Source organism: Nanorana parkeri, unplaced genomic scaffold (genome assembly GCF_000935625.1).
Source record: "Nanorana parkeri isolate BGI_ZX_2015 unplaced genomic scaffold, ASM93562v1 scaffold2367, whole genome shotgun sequence".
Taxonomy (NCBI): Eukaryota; Metazoa; Chordata; class Amphibia; order Anura; family Dicroglossidae; genus Nanorana; species Nanorana parkeri.
The window spans coordinates 71,382-98,283 of NW_017308635.1; the positions used below are offsets into that span (position 1 = coordinate 71,382).

General features: G+C 41.2%; 1 protein-coding gene across 1 annotated transcript in view; it reads right to left on the minus strand.

Moving 5' to 3' along the window:
* The window catches only part of FAM198B (family with sequence similarity 198 member B), a 35,352-nt gene extending 13,047 nt beyond the window's left edge, over nt 1-22,305 (minus strand). Inside the window, exons 1-2 of the mRNA XM_018573405.1 lie at nt 21,101-22,305; nt 3,371-3,585 (exon numbers count right to left, since the gene is read on the minus strand). Coding sequence (XP_018428907.1) covers nt 3,371-3,585; nt 21,101-21,962 — 1,077 coding nt within the window. The 5' untranslated portion in view covers nt 21,963-22,305. The remainder of the gene's footprint in view (nt 1-3,370; nt 3,586-21,100) is intronic.
* Between the last annotated feature and the right edge of the window lie 4,597 nt (nt 22,306-26,902).

Here is a 26,902-nt window from a genome sequence, read left to right on the forward strand (position 1 = left end):
GGGGCAAAATACATTTCTGCCCCGGGCGCCCAGAACTCTGGTTACGCCACTGCTTAAGAGACTGAGGATTTTGTGCCAAATTCTTCTAAATGTGCCTCACGACAATAATATACAGTTGCTTTTTTGACAAGGAGATGTTTGCATACAAAAAACGTTTTGAATAAACAGTAGCATACTGTATTTGCACATACAACCTTTCCACCAAGCAGCCATAACATTTTCACTATAACATATTTGACTTTCATTTAGTGCACCAAATCGTGCTGCTTCATGAGTTTTTATCTCTGCTTAATCCCTCTTGTTGTGTCCTATCACTTCACGAAATCAAGACTGTCAACTCACATTGGGAAGAGAAGAAAGAAAAATAAATACTACTAAATCATATTGTGTTGGGAGCACACGATGCCTGTAAATCCTCCAGATTCATAAACAGATTGCACAGATAATATTTTGGAGGCTTTATAAAGTAATGTGTTGATAGAAATCAGATTTTGTTGTTCTGTGTAACTCTGACCCTGGATTAGAAGGCTAACTATCACATATATTTTCCCACCCATTCCACCAACTTGTTGATAGGGTCTACAAGATGAAAAGCAGATCCCTATTAATAAGCTGTCATGTATTTTGAAGTGTGACACACGCCAAACTATTTCTAAATTACTTGTTCTATGTTTGGGGTCAATATAATCCTCACATGACTTTATATTACATTCCAGACATAGCGCAGTCACAAAAGGAGAGTTATGTATGTAATGATCACAAAAGGAGCCATTACAGTCGTAAGCCATCCTATTTATATCTCCAGGATTCTTTCTCAGCAAACATATTATACTTCATACAGATATTCAAAATGTAGGCTGGAGATGGATAATGGATACAATGAATTTTATCTTTAGCACAAGGAGGCTGGGCTCTCCTCTTGCAGCCTCCTATGACAGGATTAATTAAAATAAAAACATGTGTGTGTGGGGGGAGGTGCAGGGTACAGTTCCAGTGGTTGTTTATATAATGGGGGGGGGCGAAAAAAAAATTCTGCCCCGGGCGCCCAGAACTCTGGTTACGTCACTGCAGCTGCCCACAGGACATCCCTTTATAGAAACCAGACAGTGTCTGCAGATCTGCACCCGTATAACTAGAGCACAGCTTGCAGATGCTGTTCAGCTTAGCTGACCCAGCATTATTCTTCAGTCAGCAACTATGCCCCCTAGTCGGCTGCTCCTTCCCCTCAGCGTGCCACGCACACTTTATTCACCTTTTTGGTCTTTCTGTTTTCCTACATACCAGTAAATAGAGTGCCTAAGAAGGGTGTTGCAGATAACAGAGTGGGCATAAAGCAATGAAACAGTGCATGAGGAAACAGCATTTTTATGATGGTCAGCAATGCATCAATCCTTATGTAAGCATGGTATATAGTTGCTGTGCTACTGAAGGGTGGTAACTAATTAAAAACTATGCAATACTGTTTGGCATGACTTCATTGTGATCCATCTCAGAGATATAGGAGGTGAACCAAAATACTAATTATGTCACTTTGGAAACACCACAGCACCATAACCACCAGTAAGTGCAATTTATGTCTGGTGTAGTATAACAGAAATTAGCATAACTTGTGATTTAACATTTTAGGTTGACATTACTGTAGCTCTCGAGAGCTGTACATGTGGGAGCCCGGGCACTAGTCCTACCCCACAATGCCCCCAACCTGTCTTCTTTCCTATGCATGCAGTCTCTTCAACCACAGTCTGCTCCACTGGTTGTACAGAAGTTGGTAGAAACCATATTTAAAAAGGTGTAGTATAGTCATCAACCACAGGAAAATAGATGGATCGTCAAATAACATTGGCAAAAAAAATGTCAGCACAGGATTTCACAGGGATTCTAGCCAAGGCATATAGTATGTTTCCTGTTGAATTTTTCCATATCACCTTAACATGTTTTAGATGTGATTGGGGTTGGCTTTTTAGGTTGTAAAAACCCCCAAATAAAAGCCTTTAATAAGTGCAGGCAAATGGACAAAAAATGTTTCCCTCACTAATAGTTCTATTTGATATCAGTGCATTACATCTAGTGGTAGTTTCATTGCTCTAATTAACATTTTGTTTCCTACAGGAACTGAACTTTCTACAGTAAAAACAAAGAATAATGCAGGCTGGTATGAATGAGCTCTTTTTTCCTGGATCTTCGCAGCTGTTTCCTTCTTTTCATCTTGTCATTGCTCTCATAAATTATAAAAGTGGTGCTACTGGTTGTATGATAAGTTGTTTGTGGCTGATTTATTGGTGTATCAAACTAAACTCAGGGTAACACAAAAGTCAGATTTTCACTAGTAGCTTACAATCATTCTTAGTTCTGGAATGGTTATTTATTGCTACATGGCGAACTCCTTACTTGCATTCCCTTACTGAAGAATTATTCAGCAGACAAGAAATTAAATTCTATGCAGATGAAAGCATGAAGATTAGGATATTGTTGGTGGGACATGCGAGGTATGAGGATGGGCAGATGACTCAACACCCATCATTCTCAGTGACATTTCTGTCCATCTTTCTGGTGTATATGGACTCAGCACAGTTGTAGTGATCACCCTTTTGGAACACCACCACTGCAATGATTGATATAGTCTCAGTCAGCCCAAAGTAACCAACACATGTTTTAGTAAGGGACCTGCAATAGATTGTCAATTGGACTATGTAACATAATGGGGGTGATTTACTAACCTAAATACACGCACGCACTAGGTGCGTGTGATTTTCACACAGCAAAACGTATTTATCAACCAAAAAGTCTCTAAAAGCATATTTCCACTAATGCCATATATGGAAAAATCATGCACATGATGCATATATAATGCAGCTTCACAGTTTAGACAAAAATGGTTAGCTCATGCATTTACATTACTGCATTCATCAACGATAGCAACACAATGTAGAGCTAATTTACACAACATCACCTTGCAATTCATGGAGGGCTTTGCACAACACACCTGCTGGGTGTGTACACACTACAAAGGTGTCTAGATTCCACCAATAGATCATGCTGGGAGGGAACACACTACAGAGGTGTATACTTGTTCGTGGCGTGTTTATAAGGTTAGTAAATCAACCCCAATATGTCATTATTAACTTTACCTACAGGAACTTGACAAATGTTAAGTGTCCTAAACAGCTAAATTGTGCAGATCTGATAGGGGTATAACTGCATCTACACACTTTTTGTTTTTTACATTTTTGTAATGCAATTCAACTGGAGAACCCCCTAAAGTATATTTATGCTTGGTAAATAGATTATTATTACTCAAGCAAATTGTTGATAAAATATCTCTAAATATTTAATAATTTTTTTTTTCAACACACCAAACAAGTTTCCTTACTTGTAGAAGAAAATCAAAAAGTGCCATTTTGGACCACTCATGGTGATGGACGTCTGGACAGCCCAGGTCTGCTTTTGGAGCTTTTCCATTCAACCAACACTTGTGGGAAAGGATTTTTTGGTAAGATCCCCACTTAAGTTTGACAGATGACTGTGTGATGTTATCAGTAGGAGACAAGAAGGAATCCCACAGTATAACTGGACATGGCAGAACATCTGAAAAACAAACAAAAAAACATAAAGAAAATTTTACTTTGATGATTTAAAACTGGGTAAACAGGAACTTTAGCCATCTTTCAACTGTTATTCTGTGTCTATAAAACCAAAATGTATATCAAATTGTTTTCTATGGGCAATGCTTCTCCTCCATTCATGTTTATAGTTTCTAAACATGAACCTACTTGTAAAGTTAGCCAGTTCTATTGAGGAACAAATGTACCAAAATGCATTTGCACGTGTATCTATTCTTTACATGGGGACTTGCTTATCTTCCAAAAAAAACCGAGAATATACCAAACATGCATTGGGACCTTTTATCAGGTTGGCTGCGTTTGGGAGCATATATTAGAGATGAATCTGTAAATATGATTGTGATAAAATTACAATGGACCAAATTAACCACACTGCTAACATATCACTAAATTAATTGTTTGATATCAGGCGGCTACCAAAAATTCATACGTAACAGTCCTGAACTGCATATGTTTTAAGTTTAAGTGCTGTTTTCTTTTCATAGTAAGATCTGATATTTAGCTTACAATTTAGAATGTAAACGGCAAGCCTTTAATCACTACCTTGACATTCAGGATATTTCCTTCTGGAATACGCCCTCATCACCCTCATCCTGTCTGGGAATTCAGATGAGCATATTGGTGCCATAGTGAACTATGTAATGTGAGAACTTTGTACATTAAAGTGATGTCTAGTTAGATATCTTGAAAGCAGAGATGTCTTTGTTGTAGGCTAGGATAAAATACCATTACATTGTTTTATCATAAATACCTAAATATTCAATCTCCACAAGACATGTTACTAACGTTAATAAGCTCAACATACATTCACAGCAGATAGAATTGTGTAAGTGTTTTCAGCAGGACAACATCCAACACCTCAAGTAAAATACAATTTCCACTTGTCACAATGACAAATGCCAGAAAAATGTACATTCTCATATGTATTCACTTTTGGGTATTCTCATCCACAGTGAAAAGCTTTCCATCCCATTAATTTCAACCAAATTACAGCTCTGTGATTTGTTCTTTAGTGGTTTCTATGATCTTTTGATTTGTGTTCTTTTTAAAGTTTATGAAATAAATGTGGTTTTCCCAAACTGAAAGAAGATTATCATTATCTCAATTTGTGATTAACCAGTTGACATCCGCGGTGTTAAACCCCCTTCCCATCCAGGCCATTTTTCAGTATTCAGCGCTGCGGTACTTTGACTGACATTTATTCCGTCATGCAGCGCTGTACTGAAATGAATTTTATACCCTTTTTTTGATAAGAGGTTAAAGAAGTCCATAACCATCACTCATATGGTGAAATCTATGTGCCATGCTTAAAGTGTATTTCTACTTTTGCATCTAAATTGGGTTAGCACCTAATTTACTGTATATTTGTTACATGTCCCCATTCACATAGCATAGTTACATAGTTACATAGTATTTGAGGTTGAATAAAGACATTAGTCCATCAAGTCCAACCTATTAGGATCTCATTCTAGGAGTACAAGCATATATTTAAAAATTGAAGCTTACCTTTTTTAATGATCCTGGGAAATCCTGCTTAGTTATCACTGGGAGGGTTGGGGGAAGTCTGGTTTTAAATAAAAAACCCCATCTGTATTTCATTATTGTGTAGCACCCTGTAAGCAGGAGTGCTTAGTAATGTTAGTATTGTTAGATTGTAATCAGTCTGATGCTGACTTGTAGTCTATGCGCATCTGGTTTCCCTTAATCAGTCTGTCTCATTTGCATCTGCCTGCTGCTATGTGTACCCTGGCCTCAGGACAGAGCAACCAATTAGAGACTGTTATCAGTATGTATGTCTCCCTGGCCAATCACTAGGATGTTAAAGGAGAACTATGGGGTTAAGGCTTTTCCCCATAGTTCTCCTTAGTGTAATGGGAGGACACAAACTAGCACCCTCCCGTCACCCTAGGCTTAGTATACCGCGAGCTGTAGCTCGCGGTATACTGAGACGCCGCAGCTGAAGCGGATCCCAACAATTATGCCGGGATCCGTCCAGCTGTGTGACTGACAGCTGGATCTGCCTATCTAGAGGCAGAGCCAGCTGTACCCGCCCCCTCCCCCGTCCGTTCTGCCAGTCAGCGCTGGCGGATCGGAGCGGGGAGAGGGGAATCCAGCCCCTCCCCTGTCACGGCAGAGAGTTGTGACAGGATAGAGAGGTGAGAGAACGCCGGTATGTGTTCGCTCACCTCCCGATCTACTGAGCCGACCTGTGACAGTCTCATTGTCACAGGTCAGCTAGACTATGAGGTGAGTGAAAAGCACTCACCTCATAGTTCTCCTTTAATGACCATTGTTGCATGCTGGGAGAGGAGATTAAAACTTGGTCAAGACCATGTGAGCTCTACCTGGGGGTAGGCTGCTGTGGACTGTCTGATTTGGCTTGGCCTAAAGCCTGGGGACTAGACATGTGCTCACACTGAGGCCTGAGTCTGGGGGCCCAGTGATTACTACTGATACTAAGGATGAAGATGACCAATGACTTCTGATTCAAGTACTGCTTGGCAAGGTGCTCTATGCACAGATTGGCATGTCTGGCTTAAAGGTCCTAGTCTTTGATGGCAGCAGTTACTCTGACCTATTGCTTAAAAGAGTCATCACCAGCCTGGATGATCCTGACCCCCAACCTCTCTCCCTGAAGTTCATCAATAAAGTTCCTCAGCATCATATCTACAGTCTGAACCTCGCTTTTATCGGTCACCATAGAGGGTGGTAAGTGCTAATGGGTAGTTTGAATCTGGATACCCCTAGACATGACAATAATGGATGGTTCTACTATTCTCTGCGGCCCCTTTGGGGGTGTGTTACACTTGCTTGTAAGTACTGTCTGCCCTAACAAATGGTTGAAGACCTCAGGACATATTAATGAACTTAAAAAAAAACCTGTCCCTTATCAGTCACAGGCATTTATTCTAACTACTAGAAGCTACCTGCAGTTTCCTACCTATAATCTTGCTCCAAAAAAACAGCTAAAAAGGTAAGATTTTTAAAAATATTGTTTTAGGTATGCCATGTGAAAAGGAACACATAATAAACATATAAAAGGTGTTTTATTTCTTCAAATTTGACTGCACAAGTGGATATAACTTCAACAAATAAAGCATCTGCATTGACTTGTTATTTTTATAATCTTTGCCTTTATCTTGTTAGATTTATGTGCTAAATTCTGTTCTCCGCTGTCATCAGAATTATCCTGATGACACCCCGCCCAGTAGGCCCTGCAGTATTATTTGAACAGTATCTGATTGTTTTTTTGGTTTTCTTTTGCAGTGCAGCATGAAAATCACGATGTAAATATCTTTGGAGTAGATCTAAGCATGATTGAAAGCAAAATAATGACTGTAAGCCTTTATTACAAGGAGTCCCAGTTTTCGAAGGCGACAATGTATTATTTGCATTATTATTATATTATTATTATTTAGTATAATTTGCATTAAGTATGTTACCATAAAAGGGGAATTCTAGTAAAGTTTTTTTTAAAAGGCTGTTACAAATGTTCATCCCTTGCTCCTATTAATCACATTATCGTTCCAGGCCTCAAGCACTATCTTGGCCCATTTTGTCTACCTCAATTTATAGTCTTTTTGTCACAGCACAGATAGAAAGAGTGTTTACCAAAAACAGTTTCTCTTATACCTCCTAAATAAGCCTCACAAAATTGTTAGCCATAGTCCTCTTTCAGCTATAACAAACATGAAACACCATGGCTGACTTACCATCATGGCTGCAGCACATCTTCCTGCCTCACATTTATTATTTATTTATTACGTGCAGTGATGTTGCATGAAACAGAATTTTCACAGAATAGATGGAGTCAAAATGTCTTACAAACATATAATAAATTTAAGCTTAGAGATTGTGGGTCTCAGTCATTAGAGTACATCTGCATTAGGCACACTACAGGAAAATAGAAAAGACTTACAGGTTGACCATGGCTAGTATAACTGTTTTTTCCTCTTTAAAATGGACTGCCTATTTAAAGACTTGTGTACAAAATGTACAATGGACTTGGTGTGTAATATGTAATAAGTGATACACCAATACAAAACGGAAATTATCATCTTTCCATATTTAACAAAAAATGTGTTAACAGCATTGGAGTAACAAAGAATTTGCACAACAATAGTATCAACATGGAACAGGCCCATTTTATGTCTGAGTCACCTTCCTGAGGAAATTGCTTGGAGATAACAGAATGCAGACCTGCTAGATACACACACACACAACGCAAGCCTAATCTTTGCTTTTACAATAAACTACACTGCTGCTAATAAACAATCAGATCCATACATAATGCTATAGAAATTAACATTTCAGCAGTATCGTGGCTTGGCCTTCCATAAGTTTTTTTTTAGAACAAGTAGTCTCATAGGGATTGCAGTCATTAGGATATGGAATACCAAGGTATAGTTAATCAAAGACAACTGGATTCATTGCAGTAGCTTCTCCAGTACTTGTACTGGAGGGATTTCTCTGACATTTTATGCCACTACGTGAATGATTGAAAACCTTCATAAACATCTTTGAATTCATTATTGAGGAGCACTTTCAAGCGTATGTAAACCCTAACAATAAAATATACTATATACTGTAACTATTTTTGCTTTGTTTTTGTTTCCTGTTTAATATTCCACGGGAAACATCTTGTGCTATCTGTTTGATAAGTGCAAAAAAAAAAAACATTCAGAAATCTCCGGTCTCTTCTCTATACTTCCTGTTTAATTACAAAGATCCTTCTTAGATCAACACATATATTTTGGTACTTGCAGGGTTTTTTAAGGGATACACCATGGGCAAATGTGCATGTACCACAGATATATACTGCATATGTTTGTTTTTTTTATTTTGCCCTGACAAACTGGACATATCGAACCATGAAAGGTGCAGACATCGGGCATCTACAACTTATAGCTTTTACCTCATGGAAAAAGGTTGAGAACCGTAAAGTTCTAGCAAAAAGCTTAATAACAAGTTCTTGTAAAAGGCCAAAATAATCCCTGCCATATACAGTATATCAAGTATGTCAGTACTCATTCCCAGCACAGCGATATGCTGCATTCATATAAAAAAGCTGAATGCTGCATTTTGGAACTGTTGCCCTACAAGCTGTAGCCAGGCAATTTAACTTAGGTGTAGGCAAGGCTGTTAAGAGGCTTTGCTTCCCCCTTAGGAGTCACTGCTGTGTGCAAACTGTACCCAAGGAAAGGAGACTTGCCATCGGCCAAAACCAAGCTGGTTTGGGGCAGCAGATAGGTGATGCATGTACACTCCTTTAACCCTGAGGCAGCAAATTTACACTTCCTTCTCAGCCTTGTTCTGGACCCATCTGCTCCTGATGTGCAACAGTAGTTGCATGAGCTGCTACAGCTGTAGTTTCACCCTTGCCCTCATCTGTTGAGCTATATGGTCTATATGGCTAAATAGCTAAAGATGGGGTTGCACAGATTTAGCATGAGCTGGGTTAGGCAGTAACATTTTCATATACCATAGGGTCAGCTTTACGCTAATATCCCCATCTACAAATGTGCTTTAACTTTCTACGAACAGAATGGGCGTTGCATGTGCTAGCCAAAACAACAACCTGAACAAATAAGAGTACATTCCATGAAAAACAGTCAGATAGCTAGCACTTCTCCAACCATAGACAGATTTACATAGTTACACATCTAAATGACCCAGAGGACACAAACTCCAGGAAAATTGAATTACAGATTAGCAGTGGCAATATGAAAACAAATCTGCCATTATCTTTGCCTAGTTAACAGTGCTTTATTTTGCTCTGAAACCCACTGACCTTAAGTTACACTAATTAAGTCGTAATGCTTTTTTATAAAAGTAATATATTGAGATATGCACATCAATTAAATGTTTTACTAATTTAAAAATGCTTTCCTTACTACTTATTCCCCATACAGTATCAATAATACTGTAAAGAGTATAGCCTCCAATCCCAAAATATTAATACAAGCAACCTTATTGTCTGTAATGTTCAATTTGTATTTCCACTCTCATCTATTTATGTCTGAGCATATTCTACTGTAGATATATAGCAAATGCCTGCCAAAGATATTCAGATTAGGCAAATGCTTAAAGAGAGAAATAAGTAATGAAAGTGAAATACAAAACTATTTAAACATGTATCCAGATATTGAAGCAATATCATTGCAAAGATTTCCATGGGTTTGTGGCTTGGCATTTTGGTGCCCTCCAATGTAGTGCGCTGTAAATCAATGCTAAAATGTATAGCAATAATATCAGCATTTATATCTCCATTATACTATTTATTGCCCTGATAATATAGCATATATCACCTTGACAGTATAAATTTCACCTGAAGATTAGTCAGTTATGTTAGTTATGAGTCAGCTTTATGGAGTAGGTTAACGTTTCGGTTGACATGTTAAGTCATGGTTAATATTTACATGTTATGTTGAAGTTAAGGATAATTTATTACTTTCATAAGGGTGATAAATTGATTTTTGTTTGTGATAAAAAAAATTTGGGGTGTGAAAGTGTACATCTTGCTAAAACATTACACAGATTTTTCCTCACTTCCTTTCTTGCTGACAATACATTTCACCAGACAGGGAATAAGCCCTGGTTCACACCTAGGCGTATTGCATATGCGCGTCTGTCGCGCGGTTGTCGCACGTTTTTTACCGCGATCCGCTGTAAAAAAATTGCACGTTTCCGAGGGCTACTTGGCTGTATCCCAATGGAAACACGCAGCAAAAACGGCCCAAAGTAGTACATGTACCTTTTCAGGCGTGGGCCATTTTGTAGCGCGTTAGGGACGGGCTGAAATACGCCCAGGTGTGAACCAGACCCATTGAATACAATGGGATTTAGATGTTTGAGCGTTTTGTAGAGCGTTCGTCGAGCGTAGAACGCGCTACAAAACGCTCAGGTGTGAACGAGGGCTAAGGGTAAATCTCCAACAGCAATACAAATTTGGATTACAGTGGGGGAGGCTAGAAATCCAAGATGCTTTTTATTGCTGTATGTGTCCCCGTTGCATTTTTTCCTTCACTTCTTGTGTTGGGAAATCGTTGTCACCAGTAGAGACAGTGAGGGGAAATCTCTCAAAAGGAGCCCCGGATGGCTAAAAATACAACATAGGTACTAATCCTTACCTCACTCTATCCAAAACAACAACAAAAAAGTTTTAGTTGGACAGGTACTTTAATGCACTATAGTGGCATACAAGTGCGTGTATTACAAATTTGTGTAGCAAACGCAGTTAAAAAGTTATTTTTGACAGAAATGCATGTGCCAAACATTATGATGTCAAAACTCCTTTGCCAAAAACAACCAAGCCAGAGACAAAAGTGCAGGCATGAATGGCCCACAATCTCTACTTACATAATTCTGGTTATTTGCTGTTATATTTCATTTCAGTCAATACGAATAGATCCAAAGGGGTTCCATTAATGCCACAGCAGAACTCTGATTTATGATAAAAAGAAAAGCGAATAACAAGCCTTTTTGTTATAATGAACCATACATACTGTATGGGTTAACTGAAATGTGGCATGTTTTAGAATGTTGTCTATAAATGTAACTACAAGTTTTTCTAATCTTCTAGGTTCCATTTCACACCACCTCCAGCTTTGATAAAACAAGCAGTAGACACTTTCTGATGTAAAATACAGCCTCCATAGATGTTGCTAGTAATATAACAGCTCAACAATAGATATATTGAATTGAATGTGCATTACTTTTTCCTAGTCTTGATACTCTGGGAAGCAAGAGGCCAATGGAAATAAAAACACTAGACTATCACCATGGAGAAAAATCCGCATACAATGGTACAGAATCAACGTATGGTACAATGACATTGTTAACTCAGTGCTGTGGACACAGGGGTCTGTGATATACCAGGAAAGATCGGTTCTACTAAAAACAACTCCTGATGCTTTTGGAGGATAACACTTTGTTTTACAATGTGTACAATGTAATTTATATTTATGAATAGATAGGTGGTTTCCTTATATGAAGATTATATTTATTTTTTTAGGTTACCAGACTTGCATTGGATCAATTCATGGATGGGTTCATTTAATAATATCTTACCCTTTTAAATAGAAATGTTAGTAAAAATACCACTTCTCCGTGTTGCCACTGTTTTGTAAAACAGTAAAACACTGAAAAATTATTTCATCTAAATAAGAGGGGCAAACATCCAAATGGTTAAAGAAAAGCAGGAAAAGAGCACCAGTTTTTCTGTTGTCCAGACATTGAATGTTAAAGCAGAACTGAAGTAGAAACTAAAAATTCTGGGTGTTGGCAACTTTGCAGGTGTCCCATGGCCAGACTTGAACCAGCAAACTTCACAATGGCAATCAATTGCAAGCCTGTACCTCTATCCACCACTCTATAGCCTCTGTACTTTAAGCATAGAAGCATTTGATATATATGAATGCAACATGTAGCAGTTGACAGCTGAGGATGTCAAATGGGCGGAGCGAGCCGTGACGTCATGGCTCGCTCCGCCCATCTGTTGACTTTCAAACTGAATGTCATTTTTGTTAGTTTTCGTCAGATTCGGGTGGTCGTCTGCGGCGGGACTTTTTTTATTTCGGCGGGTCGGCGGGGGTCCTGCATCCTGATCCTGACTCTGGATTACATCGATGGAGCCATTTTTAAAAATTCCTACCAGACCTTAAGGGTCTGGTATGGATTTTGGGGGGAACCCCACGCACTTTTTTTGTGTTATAAGGAGGGGAGGGCCCTCCTAACATTCCTACCAGACCTAAAGGGTCTGGTATGAATTGGGGGGGAACCTCACGCTTTTTTATTTTCATCTTCTGCAGACTGTAAAAAAAAAAATCATTTTGCTGCAACAGAATTCGCCCAATAACGAATTTCGTTTCATCAAAATGACATTAAGGGGAACAAAAATAACTTTTTTTTTTTTTACAGTCTGCAGAAGATTTAAAAAAAAAGCCTGAGGTTCCCCCCCAATTCATACCAAACCCTTTAGGTCTGGTAGAAATGTTAGGAGAATGCCAATTCAAAAGCAAAGGAAAAAAAACAAAAAACTTTAAATTAAATATTAGTTGACTTGGCTGGGATTTGAACCTGCAACCTTAGCTATGGCAAGCATGTTCTCTACCCGCTACTCTATAGCCTCTGTACTTTAAGCATAGATGTGTTGCAGAGGTAAAATGGTGTCATTTTTTTTTCCTAATGGCATTTTGCTGCAACGAAATTCGTCCAATAACGAACTTCGGGAAATCGGGAATTACGGATTCGTTTGCATTCGTCTTAGCTGTAATTCGGAATTCGGATGCATCCGAATCTCCGAATTTCCAAAAATTCGTCCAAAACGAATTTCGGAACGAACCGAATCGCACATGTCTAATTAGTATAGTATAAACGTTGCCCAGACACTGTGCTAAGGCTAGTCAACTGTCACACTAGCTTTTGCTGAACATCTGCCAAATGACCACAAGGTATGGGCGGGTCTGCCCAGGTTCGCTTCACCAAGGGTTCAGTGAATCCTGCTTGAGGTTAAGTAAACCCCAACTTAGGTGCAAATCTCATTAATGTATATGGAGGTGAATCCTGTTATGAATTTATGGCCATTTTAGGGCTGATAGGGCTGATAGGCAAAAACGGCATGGGCACTGCTATATGGGACATGTACCAATGCAAAAAAAAAACCTTTATAGCAGGAGAGTATTTTTATGCAGCTTAGATGGCAATACTGAAAAAATACACATCCTTTAAAGGAGAACTATGGGGTCAGTGTTTTTCCCCATAGCTCTCCTTAGGGTAACGGGAGGACACAAACTAGCGTCCTCCCGTTACCCTAAGCTCAGTATACTGCTACAGCTCGCGGTATACTGAGACGCCGCAGCCGGAGCGGATCCCGACGTAGATGACGGGATCCGCCCAGCTGCGTGAGTATGTGTTCGCTCACCTCCCGATCTACTGAGCCGACCTGTGACAGTCTCATTGTCACAGGTCGGCTAGAACTATGAGGTGAGTGGAAATCACTCTCCTCATAATTCTCCTTTAAATACCATGCTTTCGGAGTGCCTTAAAGCTGTGCGTAGTGTCATGGAACAGTGTAATTTTTGTGGGCAGCCTTTGTGACGGGGTGAACTGCCAGCTCATATTTTGCTGTGGACTTGATTATTTTCTTTTACAATTAGCTTGACTGATATACTGTACAGCATCAGTGGCAACCCAATCTGATTAATTTAAGATGTTTGGTTATATAGAAAAGTACCTTCTTGTGATCCATGAAGTCATAATCCATGCTTTCATTCATAAAGGGTAGCTACGCCTGGGCATCAGGAGGAGGACTGAAGCAAGCGTCGATTGCACTTCTGCAAACTGTGCAGTGCCACTGAAACAAACTATAATTCTAACCATGTCATAGGAATTGTAGTTCTTAATGGTTTTGAATATGGGTGGATGTGTTGACGAACCAAAGTGTGCCAGTCATTGCCTTTCAACAGGCGTGACAGATCAGGAGTCTTCTAGCTCTTTAGCCAAAGCATAAAGTAATGGTGGGTAGGACAGACCAGGAGTCTGCTGGTCTGTCAATCAAACAACCCAATGTAAGTGGGCGGGTCATACTGGACCTTTTGTATTTTAATACAGCCTAACATGTATATAAATACATAAATGCTTGTAACAATAAAATATAACATATTACATTTTTAAATATTCAAATACAATATTTAGTCATAGACATCAGAGAATATGGAAGTTTGTTTTGTAAGTGAACACTTGTAAAAAAAAATGTTTATGCATATTTAGCATCATCTTATAGTCTAACCCCTTCAACATGAAAAGGGAGGAAGATTGGATTACACTTATCAGTCTTATACATTCCTCTTCCTTGATATACCCAATATGTCAATTTAGCAGTATGCATTGATATTGTTACATGCATGCTCTAAATTCCTTTAAACAGAAGTGATTTAAATAAATCCATAGCTTTGAAAGCCTCTCATGTGCATAAAGAAATTACATGAATGGTTGTGTCATGATAATGCGTATCGAATTAGCGTGGTAAGGCATCACTTTCTCCCAGCGATTATTATATATTTTTTGTTTGAATATTTCTTATACAATGTATATATTGAAATGAGCTGTTTGAAGCACCAGTTCCTATGGCTTTTAATCCCACACACTTAGCCTCGGCACTGTCTGGTCCTTTACTGGAATGGTCCGTCTTACAGGGTGGTCTTATGGATGGAAAGACCATGCTTTGACGCAATAGTCTGCATCAATGGACAGAGGCATATTTGAGCTGCTGAAGAGCCCACTTCACTCCATTATGTTCAATACATTCTGTGTTAGAACCAATATTGACCTTGAACTGAACTCTTAGTCAGCCAAAAAATATTTCAGTCCTTCCTAGATGCTTTAGAGTAATATCATTAAACAGTGACTTAAAGGAGAACTATGAGATGAGTGATTTCCACTCACCTCATAGTTCTAGACGACCTGTGACAATGAGACTGTCACAAGTCGGCTCAGTAGATCGGGAGGTGAGCGAACACATACCGGGTTCGCTCACCTCTCGATCCTGTCACGGCTCTCTGCCGTGACAGTGGGAGGGGCTGGATTCCCCTCTCCCCGCTCCGATCTGCCAGCGCTAACTGGCAGAACGGATGGGGGAGGGGGCGGGTACAGCTGGCTCTGCCTCTAGATAGGCAGAGCCAGCTGTCACTCACGCAGCTGGGCGGATCCAGACGTCCAGGTCGGGATCCGCTCCAGCTGCGGCGTCTCAGTATACCGCGAGCTGTAGCTCGCGGTATACTGAGCTTAGGGTAACGGGAGGACGCTAGTTTGTGTCCTCCCGTTACCCTAAGGAGAACTATGGGGAAAAACACTGACCCCATAGTTCTCCTTTAACCACTTAAAGACCAGGGTGTTAAACCCCCTTCCTGTCCAGGTCATTTTTCAGTATTCAGCACTGTGGTAATTTGACTGTTATTCCGTCATGCAACGCTGCACTGAGATTAATGTTATACCATTTTTGGGGGACAGATAGAGCTTTCTTTTGGTGGTATTTAATCACCTATATGGCTCCCGTCCGGTCGTTTAGGAACAGCCAATGGACGGGAGGTGGTTAAAGACATCACCAATTTAATTCGTACTGCATTTAAATTCCCAGGCCTGTACACCTGCTGCAGCCAATACAAGGGGACTCTTTTCCCACAGCACTATTAATTAAATAGCAACTCTGGGCAATCCAAAATTAACCCCTGCAGTGGGGCTACCCCCGCACTGCAAGGGTTAAGTGCTCATTTTGGTCTAGGGTCTAAAATAAAAAAGATATACTTACCCGATCCTCTGCTACACCATTCCCTGCAGCCTCTTTTCCCCTGATTTCTAGTGGTCTAAGGATCCGTGACATCATCACATCCACTGACTTGCATTGGACATGAGGACGCTGAGGGACATTCCACAACTGGAGCAGATGGAAAGAGCAGTATGCGGTCTCCGCCACAGGAAGGAGAATCAGGTGAGTATTTCTTCTTTATTTTAGACCCTAGACCAAAACAAACACTTAACCCTTGCAGTGCGGGGGTAGCCTCACTGCAAGGGTTACATTTTTTGACATGCCCGGAGTTATTCTGTAAATGCTAGAGTGGGAATAGACCAAAACAAGAGGAAATAACCAGATGCCATGATAGGCAGCAATTTGTGAGAAGAATTATTGTAGGGATATCTGACAGGCACAGTACCCAAGTGCTTGTAAGAAGCGTCCACATATTACTGTTACAAAACTTTGTGTGGATCAGTGCTAAAGCACTATTTATCATAAACAATTGTATTTTTTAAATAAAATACTTGTTTTTTCTTTTTCTCATCCTTTGTTGTATCTTAGTACTAGTGATCTCCTGCAGTCTCTCTGCAAACACTTTCTATCTACATGCATGCATTCCAGCGATGGCTGCATGGCATTTCTTAGGGCATGTTTCCTGATTGTGACAACAATTGCCTGTGTAATGTGTGTTGGAATGCCCCCTTGCAATCTGCATTCAAAGCCAATGTGACAATTTAGAAGCACATAGACATGGCGTTGCTACCCTATAACAGGGAGGACTCTTATGGCAGGATCACCAGGTATCATTTTAGTGAAACCATTTGATTTGAAAAGATTGGGATGACCACTGATAATTCATTAACATGTTATAGATTATATGAGATATTAGTGAATGGGTCTGCATATAGTTTATATTAAACAGGTAATTGCTTCCTATAAAATGTGCACACTAACCTAAAACCCTTTGGACTTCTTCAAATACACTGGTCTAATTTCTTAAAATATAAAGAAACCAGACTGTGAAAGTTCAGCTGTGGCTAGATTCCACTGTATTAAAGCATACTCCAGCTGGTCCATACCAGTGAAACACCAGCTGTGAGAATCCTTGGCTGGAATATCTGGACTACTTTACCCAATGGTGTGGGGGCTGGAATATCTGGACTACTTTACCCAATGGTGTGGGGGAGACTTAACAGTTATGTTCTGCCTAAAGCCAAGCAAGAAAATAAGGGCAGATAGAAATAGTTGTGCCATCTGCTAACCATAGTCAATCTCTTATGTCATCATACCTTTGAACAGCTATGTTGTTTAATGTATGGTATTGGGTAACTGGTGCGTTATGGGATATGTTCACCGTGCACCTTGTTAGTGGCCTTATGAACTAAAATGTTTTCTACTAAAAAGTAGCTGCATTTAATTTATTCTAGCATGGTGCTGAATTCCTTTGACATTATATCCTTGGGATAGGAGCAGCTTGCATCAGGACATAAGGTAATGCTGATCCTTTTTTATCCTATTGTTCTCTCTAGATTGAATAGAGAAAAGCTGGCGCTGCACGTACAGCTCTACAGAGGACTTGCCCGACATGGATCATCCTGTGGATCTAAATGTCAGATGGAAAAACAACCGTTCAGGTCTAATCATAACTGAACAGCAAGAGATAAATATTGATAGTAAAACTGTACTCTGCATTTACATAAAGTTGTCACTCAAATAAAAGTACTTTGCTCTCTCAGACCCTGTAAATTGGCTGTAATGTTTAGAATAATTTTTTATTCTGAATGTTATCTGCCGCTATCACAAACATTAATGACCTCAGTTTTTCTTATGAAAATATTTGAAGAGCAAGCAAATCAGTATTCACTGATAAAGTTAACAAGATGAAATCATTACACAAAACGCCTCATTTTATTACAATAAGAATACATCTGCAAAAGTCAGGTCATTTGCAGTCTTATTCAATAAAGAGGTGTTCTTGAAGCGGAAGTAAAATGCAATTTTAAAAAATTGCTGGCTGGCAGTTTCTTTTTGGCAGATGAGACTGTGTAAGCCTCTTCTACAAAAAAATCTCTTACCTGCGTGTCAGCAATTTTTAATTTTTTTTCTGTTCACATGCGCAGCTCAGCGCACAGAACCAGCAAGCTGAGATGAAGCTCTTAAAACACTGAATGGGACTTGGCTGGCTTAAAGGCAGCCAAGCCCCACAAGTTCACTGGGCAGAGTGGGTGGGGTGGTGGGGAACAGAGACAATTTTGTTATGCACATCTGTTGTACAAGCAAGTTTGAGGCTTTTAAGCTCTCAAGCTAAATTTCCATGCATTATTGTATTATGTTATCAAGTTTTGTAAATGTAAAATTACAACATTAATCTTATAAATACATCTCTTAACTTTAAGCTGAAATTATGCATTAAGATGCATTGAAATGTGATCTATATAACCTGTAATGTATAGGTGTGCCCAAACCCTATATAGTTATTTGTTAATGTTGCTGATCTAACAGATATATGGAAAATCTAGTAGGTTTGTCAGGATTAGTGACTATATAACTGGATACTAGAAATGAGTAGACCATTATAGCAGGCCATTCCAAATACTGAAGGTCTTCTTGATTATGCGAAATCAATACAAACTCTACAAAATCAGTAGAAATATTACCCCAGCAGAAGAAAATAAGAATACAAATAATCGCAACAATGCAATGATCCATTTTTAGTTAGCAAAGGTTTACTCATTTTGTACAACGCAACTACTCAAGGTAGGACATTAACTGCTGAACGCATATCCCATTCCACATGGTGATTTTCTATAGTAGTCTCTGAAGGTATACTGCACACTGTTTAATGAATTAGCCCTCGTTCACACCTGAACGTTTTGTAGCGCGTTCTACGCTCGACGAACGCTCAAAAATATAAATCCCATTGTATTCAATGGTCTCGTTCCCACCTTGGCGTATTTCCGCCCGTCCCTAACGCGCTACAAAATGGCCCACGCCTGAAAAGGTACAGGTACTACTTTGGGCCGTTTTGTTGTGCGTTTCCATTGGGATACAGCCAAGTAGCTTTCGGAAAAGCGCGACGGTCGCACGATTTTTTTACCGCGATTCACGCGCATATGCAATACGCCTAGGTGTGAACTAGACCTTACAGCAACTGTCCTGGATAACAAGGGACAATTATAGCATCAATAAACTCTCTTGTAAGGTTTACACTAATAGTACATGACAGAACAACATATTCTCGGTGTATGATATTTAGTAACTATAGAAACGATGATGCATATCTCATACCTTACACAGCAGTGTTAGGAAAAAATGGGGAGAGGACTTGAGGAATTAGATTTGCCAAATATACAGTCAATCTTTGATGAGCACAGCCTGCTGGGTTTTGTGGAACCAACATAGCTAGTCTTACTTGGTACAGTCCAAATGCTAAAGAAGAACTCCAGGCAAATCAAATCTTAAAGTGACAGTAAACTCAGGAGTCAAATCTTAAAAATGCATTCAAGTACCTTAACCTCCCTGGCAGTCTGATTATCCCAATATTGTTTGCTTTTTTTTGTCTATCGTTTTATTTCCGTTTTTTTATTTTTTTAAATTTCCCGCTGGTTCCGCCCCCCTGCAACGCGGCCACTCGAAAGGGACAGAACCCAGAAGACGGATGCCGGCATCGGCCGGAGGACACAGCGCGGCTTGTAGGGAGAAGGTAAGTGAAGCGCTGTGTAATCACGAGTGTGGCTCGGGGTTACCGCTTTTGGTACTGAAAATTAACCCCAAGCCACACTTGGGAATACTTCCAAGAAGGTTAACTGTTAACAAAAATGTATTTTATTTGTGTATCACTCAGCTATAGATCCTCAAATTATCTCAGAATTGGTGCTGACACTTTCCTTCCTTCTGGGGGGATTGGCTACTTTTGTTCCCCATGGTCCCTGTGTGTGTTGTAAAGTAGCCACCGCTCCAAGCTCCTGTGATGAACTATAATCTCACGTTTAGTTTACTAATTTGTATTGAGATTGTAGTCCATCACAGGAGTGAGCTTGGAGCAGTGGCTACTTTACAAGCCATACAGAGACGATGGGCAACAAAAGTAACCACCCTCCAGAAGGAAGGAGAGTGTCAGTATGAATTCAGAGATGATTTGAGGATCTACAGCTGCGTGATACACAAATAAGATACATTTTTGTTAATAGTTTAGATACTTGAATGCATGTTTTAGGTCTATCTCTTGAGTGTATTGTGCCTTTAACCCTTGCAGTGCTTGTTTTGTTTAGGGAGCTAAAATAACAGAGTTAAACTCACCGAAACCGTGATCCTGGCTGGCTCCTATACTGCTCCCTTCAGCTTGTCTCATCCTCCATTCCAGCTATGGTATCTCTCTTAGCGTCCTCCCATCTCATACACTGTATAGGACGTGATGACTCATAGGACCTTAGGCCGCCAGAGCAGAGGGGGAGAGAGGCTGAAGGGACCAGTCTAACAGTCAGCTGGGATTGTGGTTCGGGTGAGTATAACTTTGTTTTTTTTATCTCCCTAGACAAAATGAGCACTTAACCCTTGCAGTGTGCGGGTAGCTACACTGCAAGGATTAAGATTTTATTTGCTTGGAGTTCTTTTTTAAATAAAGAATTATCAGATCCCAGTTAAGAGCAAATTATCAATGACATTCATTCAGGAGAGAAATTACACCAAACTAGTAAACTACCTTGATAAGCAATACAAATACACGTTTGCACAATAAATGATCACACAACCTAAAGTGTTTTCAAACACTTCCAAAATAGTATACAATGTGAAGGGTTTGAGCAAATCTCACACTAACAAGAGAAAAAGTCCTACCAAACTATATCTGATAACATACTTTTCCTACAAGGAATTCACAGTTCAAATGTCTTACTTGTAGATTGCGTCAAGATATTTAGTCTCAAATATCAAAAATGTCTGAAAGGAAAGAGTCTTTGTTGTCCTTAGCAACCCAATTGAATTTGTATGGCAGTCAGAAAGTGAAAGTAAGAATCTTATTGGCTGTTGTGGACAACACATGTTTACAATCAGACATTTTTAGTATATGATTCCCATAAAGGATATAGAGTACAGCAGGAAGGACAGCAAGAAGTCAGGACAGGTGGTCATTGTACATGTGACTCAGGACACCAGATCTATTCTACAAGAGAACAATAGATCCTCTCACCTTGCACAAACTCAAACTTTCGGCTTACAGCTGGCTGTGACCGGTTAAGCCCCAGTATCCGATCCAAGTGGAAAGCAAAAACTTCACTCATGTCCAAGGGTCTTTTAACAAGACCACACGTTCCCTGGCAGGCTGACGAAACCGGGTTTTTCTTGGACGGCATGTCAAACTGGATGAAATGTGCATGGCTTGCCGGCACCTGTGTAATCTTTTGTATCCTAGAATCAGCTAGGAACCGCATTGCCCTGATGTCATTTGGACTAAACCATGGCGGTGCGCTGTCACTGTATATTCTAATGTTACTCTGATGCTTGTTAGCCTCCCCCCTAGCATCACCTACAATAGTAAATGCCAGGTCCCCGGATTTGTAGGTGGGGGTTCCCCTTTTTTGAGTCCCTTCCCCAAGCTTGTCCTCCATTTTATGAATACCTTGGAAGATGCTGTACCCCAGCTCATTGTGTCCCAGCGATCCAGATTTCCTCCTCTTCTTTGGTTTCACTGTCCCCCTGATATTGGCTGGCTTGCTTCTCTTGGACCTCAAAGTGATGTATACAACATTAGGCTGCAGTGTTGGCGAGTTGTTTACAGCGCCCCCATCTGGCTGGGAATTTTCCACATAAAATGTGTTCTGTTCCAAAATGTTCCGTGGTCGCTGTGTGGTAGACACTTTCTGAGTGGGCTTCTGTGGTAAAACGTTGACCACCTGACTTACTATAAAAATCCCATACAGAATACAAGCAGTGCACAGCAGTAGTAGACTCTTCTTGCTCTTGGGGCGTCTCCCACCACACGTCCGACAGACCCAGGCACAGAGAAACCTTATCAATGAGCTCCTGAGGGTTCCTCTCCGAGCTGAGGTCATCTCTTCAGGCAATCTACATAGTGACAGCTGCTAGGAAGCTGTGATCTCCTGTTGGGCTCTTGCATGCTTCTTAAAAGGAAAATAAATAGTTTGTTTAAGAAATGGAAAGAGCTTGTTCTGAGCCTGAGAACAGGAATGTGCTGCTGGGTCTCCCAGTGACTCTGACACTCCGCTGCAGAGAGCCTTTTATCATCTACCACTAGGGAAGTGATTTCTTTCACTGAATGAATGGAGACAACTGTGTAAACAAAGTGAGGCGGAGATCTCCAGTCCAAATGTCAGGGGCTGCCTGCCTAAGAATTGTTCATGTGAGAAAGAGAAGGGGAAAAAAAAGTGCAGCATATTTTTGTCATACCAGGAAACGTCTGTTTGCCGGGACAGAGAACTCTTCAGTACGGCTCCATTCCCTCATATTATAAGCATTTTAATATAAAACTGCAAGGCGAACTCTGCCCTCAGGAATGACAGCTTTATTTGTGGGAGTCTCTATTATTTAATACCACAGGAATTCCAGGGAGAATTAGAAACAGTCTCTCTAGAAAACTTAAATGGAAATAACGTTTAACAGCACCACACCCTATTTCCTAAGCACACATCCAACAAACTCTTCCAGTTACCTTCATATTTCCAATGCATCGGAGCAGTCAGTGAATCGTTTGCTGCTGTTATTAGTTTTCTGTCTCATTTCATGACGTGTCATAGGTTTTATCCCGCATGCTACATGTCACTTCACGCTGTTGCTCTGTGGCAATGCATTCACATTGATGTGCACTCTTTCTTGCCTTGACGTGCATTGCATTAAAGGCATATTAAAGTCAAAAAGGTTTTTAAGCTATTTCAGATGCTGATGAGATCACTTACAATGTTTGAAAGTTGTAGTTTCCTGCAGAATCAGCTGGTCCCCTGAGCACTGGCCCTGATATCCTGTATTAGGGTGGGTTCTATGGAGCCACCCTTGTGTGTGCTAGTTAGCTGTGTGTGTCTCCACAAGCACACAGGCACAGCAAGGCAAGCCAATCCCCTCCTCCCCCCCGATCCCCTCTCCTCCCACCTCTTTCCTTCTCCAAGCCTGTAGATGGACATCTGCTGTCAACTGCTCTATCCCTTGTGATCTTGTACTGGACAGGAAGTTCAGGGAAGCTGAGCCGAGAAACACTTTTCTGGGTAATATATATTGTTTTGATTTGGATACATAACAATAATAAAAAAAAAAGATTTGAGTGTTTAATATTACTTTAAAGCAGAACTGGGGACAAAAGTTTTTTTAACCCTTGCGGTGGGGCTACACCCATACTGCAAGGACTAAGTGCTAATTTTTGTCTATGTGCTAAAAAAAAATTATACTCACCTGATCCGCTGAGCCAGCTTGCTCGCACGGGTTCCTGAAGCCTCTACCCCTCCACTCCAGTGGTCTAAGGATCCTTGAGTCATCACATTTTATTCAATGTGTATAAGGACAGCATAGGAGGAGACAGGCTTCAGGTACTGGAGTAGCAGTCAGCTATGCGGTTCGGGTGAGTTTAACCTTTTTTAGCACCTAGAAAAAAATGAGCAGTTAACCCTTGCAGTGTAGAGGTAGCCCCACTGTAAGGCCCCATTCACACTGAGCGTTTGATCGCGCGGTAATCCGTGCGATATAGTGGATATTTACAGCGCGATATCGCTCTGCAATGCATGGCAATGGGGCTCTGTTCGTCGATGTCGCGGGTCGCTACAACAGGACCCTTTTTGGAGCGGATTTCGGCGCAATTCTACTTTGCTCAATGCAACCATTTGCGCAATATCGCGCAACAAACCCGCGATTTGCGATACGCTCAGTGTGAATGGGGCCTAAGGGTTAAGAACATTTTTGCCCAGAGTCCTGCTTTAAGACAGCCCATTTATTTCAATGAGTCACCTACCATACCAAAAAACGTGCATGTACTATTTTTAAACACAGTGCATCACAACACACAATAGTGTGTTACTGTGCTTTGTGAAGTGCAGCCCCTCATGTCTGTTAACTAGGTGTGTTGAGGTACCATTGTAAAGGTCATGAACAGAAGCAGGGACACCGTCACTCCAAATTGGTAAGCAAACGTCTATTTATTGACGTGCACTATAACAAAAATAGCAACGAACGTTTCGGGATCACAGAGTATCCCCTTCATCAGGCAAAGCAGTATGTCCCTGCTTCTGTTCATGATTGTTACGGCTGCCACCCGTTGACTAACGCAGCACCCATTTCCTCAAGGGATCTTCGCGGTCAGGAGTGCGATGGGACCATGGACTTTCTACCATTGTAAAGGTGGCGCTGCAACGCAGTAATGCATACAACACACATTTTGTACACTGCAGTTTGTTGCATGCATTACTGCAGTGCTACCCTGCGAACCGGGCCTTAGTGAGTCTGTCTGTTAAGGTGCCCATACACTGTACGATTATCGTACGAGAATCGCGGGAAATCCCGCGATCGTACGATAATCGCAAAGTGTATAGAAGGCGTGCAACCGTTTCTACTGTACGGTCGCACGTCTTCCATCGAACAAGCAGGCTGGAAAACCCACCACGAATCGTACAATTCTCGGCGTGTTAGTGGCCTGCTTGTTTGACACCTGCTGAACGGGTCGGTGTGCGCACGTGCACACTGCCCGTTTGCAGTCATCGGAAGCCCGCCCCTCATTGCAGTCGTTGGATGCCTGCCACTCAGGGGGGTGGGCTTGTGATGATCGCAAGTACGATCTGCCTGTCCAAGATGGGGAGATCGTAAGTTTTTTTTATTACTTTACAACCCTCGCAAGACAAAAGTCTTGCGAGGGTTGTAAAGTGTATAGGTGGCCATACACTTTACAACCATCGCAAGAACGTAGTCTTGCGATGGTTGTAAAGTAATTTAAAAAACGTATGATCTGCCCATCTTGACCACAATGCTGAACGAGCAGTGTGCGCGTGCGCACCCCGGCCCGTTCGGCATTTGTCTCCCGAGCATCATTCAAACCAGCCGGCTGGTTTTCTAGCATGCTCCTTAGACAAAAGACATGCGACTGTACAGTAGAAACGGTTGCACGTTTTCATTCACACTGCACGATTCTCGTACGATCGCGGGATTTCCCGCGATTCTCGTACGAGAATCGTGCAGTGTATGGGCACCTTAAGGCCACCTTTACACCTCTGAGTAAACCTACTCAAAGACATAACAGGTGTTGGTTTCAGTGTTTCTGACAGGATTAGATGGCTCTCTAATTTCTATGAGTCCTGTGAATGGGCTACACTTGTAGAAAACACTAAGGGCTCATTTACATTTCTACATGGGTTATGTCATGCAATAACGTGTGTTGCATTAACCACTTGAAGACCAGGGGTTTACACCTGGGGCGTAACTAGAAATCACAGGGCCCCATAGCAAACTCTTGTATGGGGCCCTGTGATTTCTAGATAAGTCCACCTGATAACCCAAACAGCCCATCTGAGGGTGACCCTGCAGAGCCCACCATAGACTCTCTGTGGTGAGCTCTGCAGGGTCTCAGATGGGCGGTCAAGATCTCTTACCTGTCTGGCCGATCCTCTGTCCGCCTCCTTCTCCTCCACGATCGCTTGCGGGCCCCGCCTCCTCCGTTACTGGGCCACACCTCCTGGATCGCCGGGCCCACCTCCCAATTGCTAAGACCTGCCTCCTCGATCGCTGGGCCCCGCCTCATCCATCAATGTCGACAACGGGCCCAGCCACCTCCCCGAAGCTGCTGGTTGTCATCGACTCAGCAGCTGTGAGGAGGTACGCGCCGCTGCACATGTGAATGGCTGCATGTTTCTCCTCACAGCCGCCAGTGACAGCCAGCAGCCTGAAATGCCATAGCGACCCCGGCGGCCCGCACGGCATCAGGGGGATGTCCTGGCCAGACCTCCCTGTGCCCCGGGACCCCATAGCGGCCGCCTGGGTCGCTATGGTGATTGTTACGCCACTGGTTTACAACCCCTTCCTGGCCAGGCCAGTTTTCAGTATTCAGCGATGCTGTACTTTGACTGACATTTATTCCGTCACGCAACGCTGTACTGAAATTAATTTTATACCATTTTTTAGGGACAGATAAGACCTTTCTTATGGTGGTATTTAATGAAATTTTTATTTTTTACTATATTAACCTCTTGCCGTCCGCCCGTAGTAAAAAAACGGACGGACGGCACTGCAGCATTACTGAAAAGTTTGACATTTTTTGTTGTTGTTTACATTATGTTAGGAAACAATTATTATTACCCAATTTTTTAGTAAAATATAAAAGATGGGGTCACGTCAGGTAAATAGACACCAAACATGTCAAGCTTTAAAATTGCAAAAAACTACCATACCCAAAATTGACCATAGGCGACGCTTTAAAAGCTTTTACCGCTCTTCAGTTTAGTGTTATCAGTGATTGATGGGCCTAGAATTATTGCTCTTACTGCGACGTTCGCAGCAAAATGTAACATGTGCGGCGTAATGGGCGCAATCATCGTTTTCGCACGTATGCGCACCTGACGCATGTTTGTATGGGTGGGGACTTTAAAAACATTTTGGTGTTTCTTTTATTCTTTTTCATGTGTGACTTTAAAAAAATTTTTTGCAACTTTCATTTTTTTTTCCTGTATGTTTTTTTTTTCCACTTAACGTAATTGTTATTACATAGGGGGCTAAGAAACCCTCTATGTGATAGCAAAGAGATGTGACAGGTCCTCTTTATAGAGACATCAGGGGTCTCCAAGACCCCTAATGTCACCTAGGGACCACTAAAGAGGCTGATGAAGCAGAGATATGTTTCATCAGCTTCTCTGAATGACACAAGAATGTGGAAGTGATGTAATATACATCACTTCCGCATTCTGACACCGGAGAGGGGACGGAGGGAGATCGTGTACCAATCTCCCTCTGATCCCCTGTCACAGAGCCCCCATGCTAGTCCTGGGCTCGCTCCGGGCACAGTGGAGCT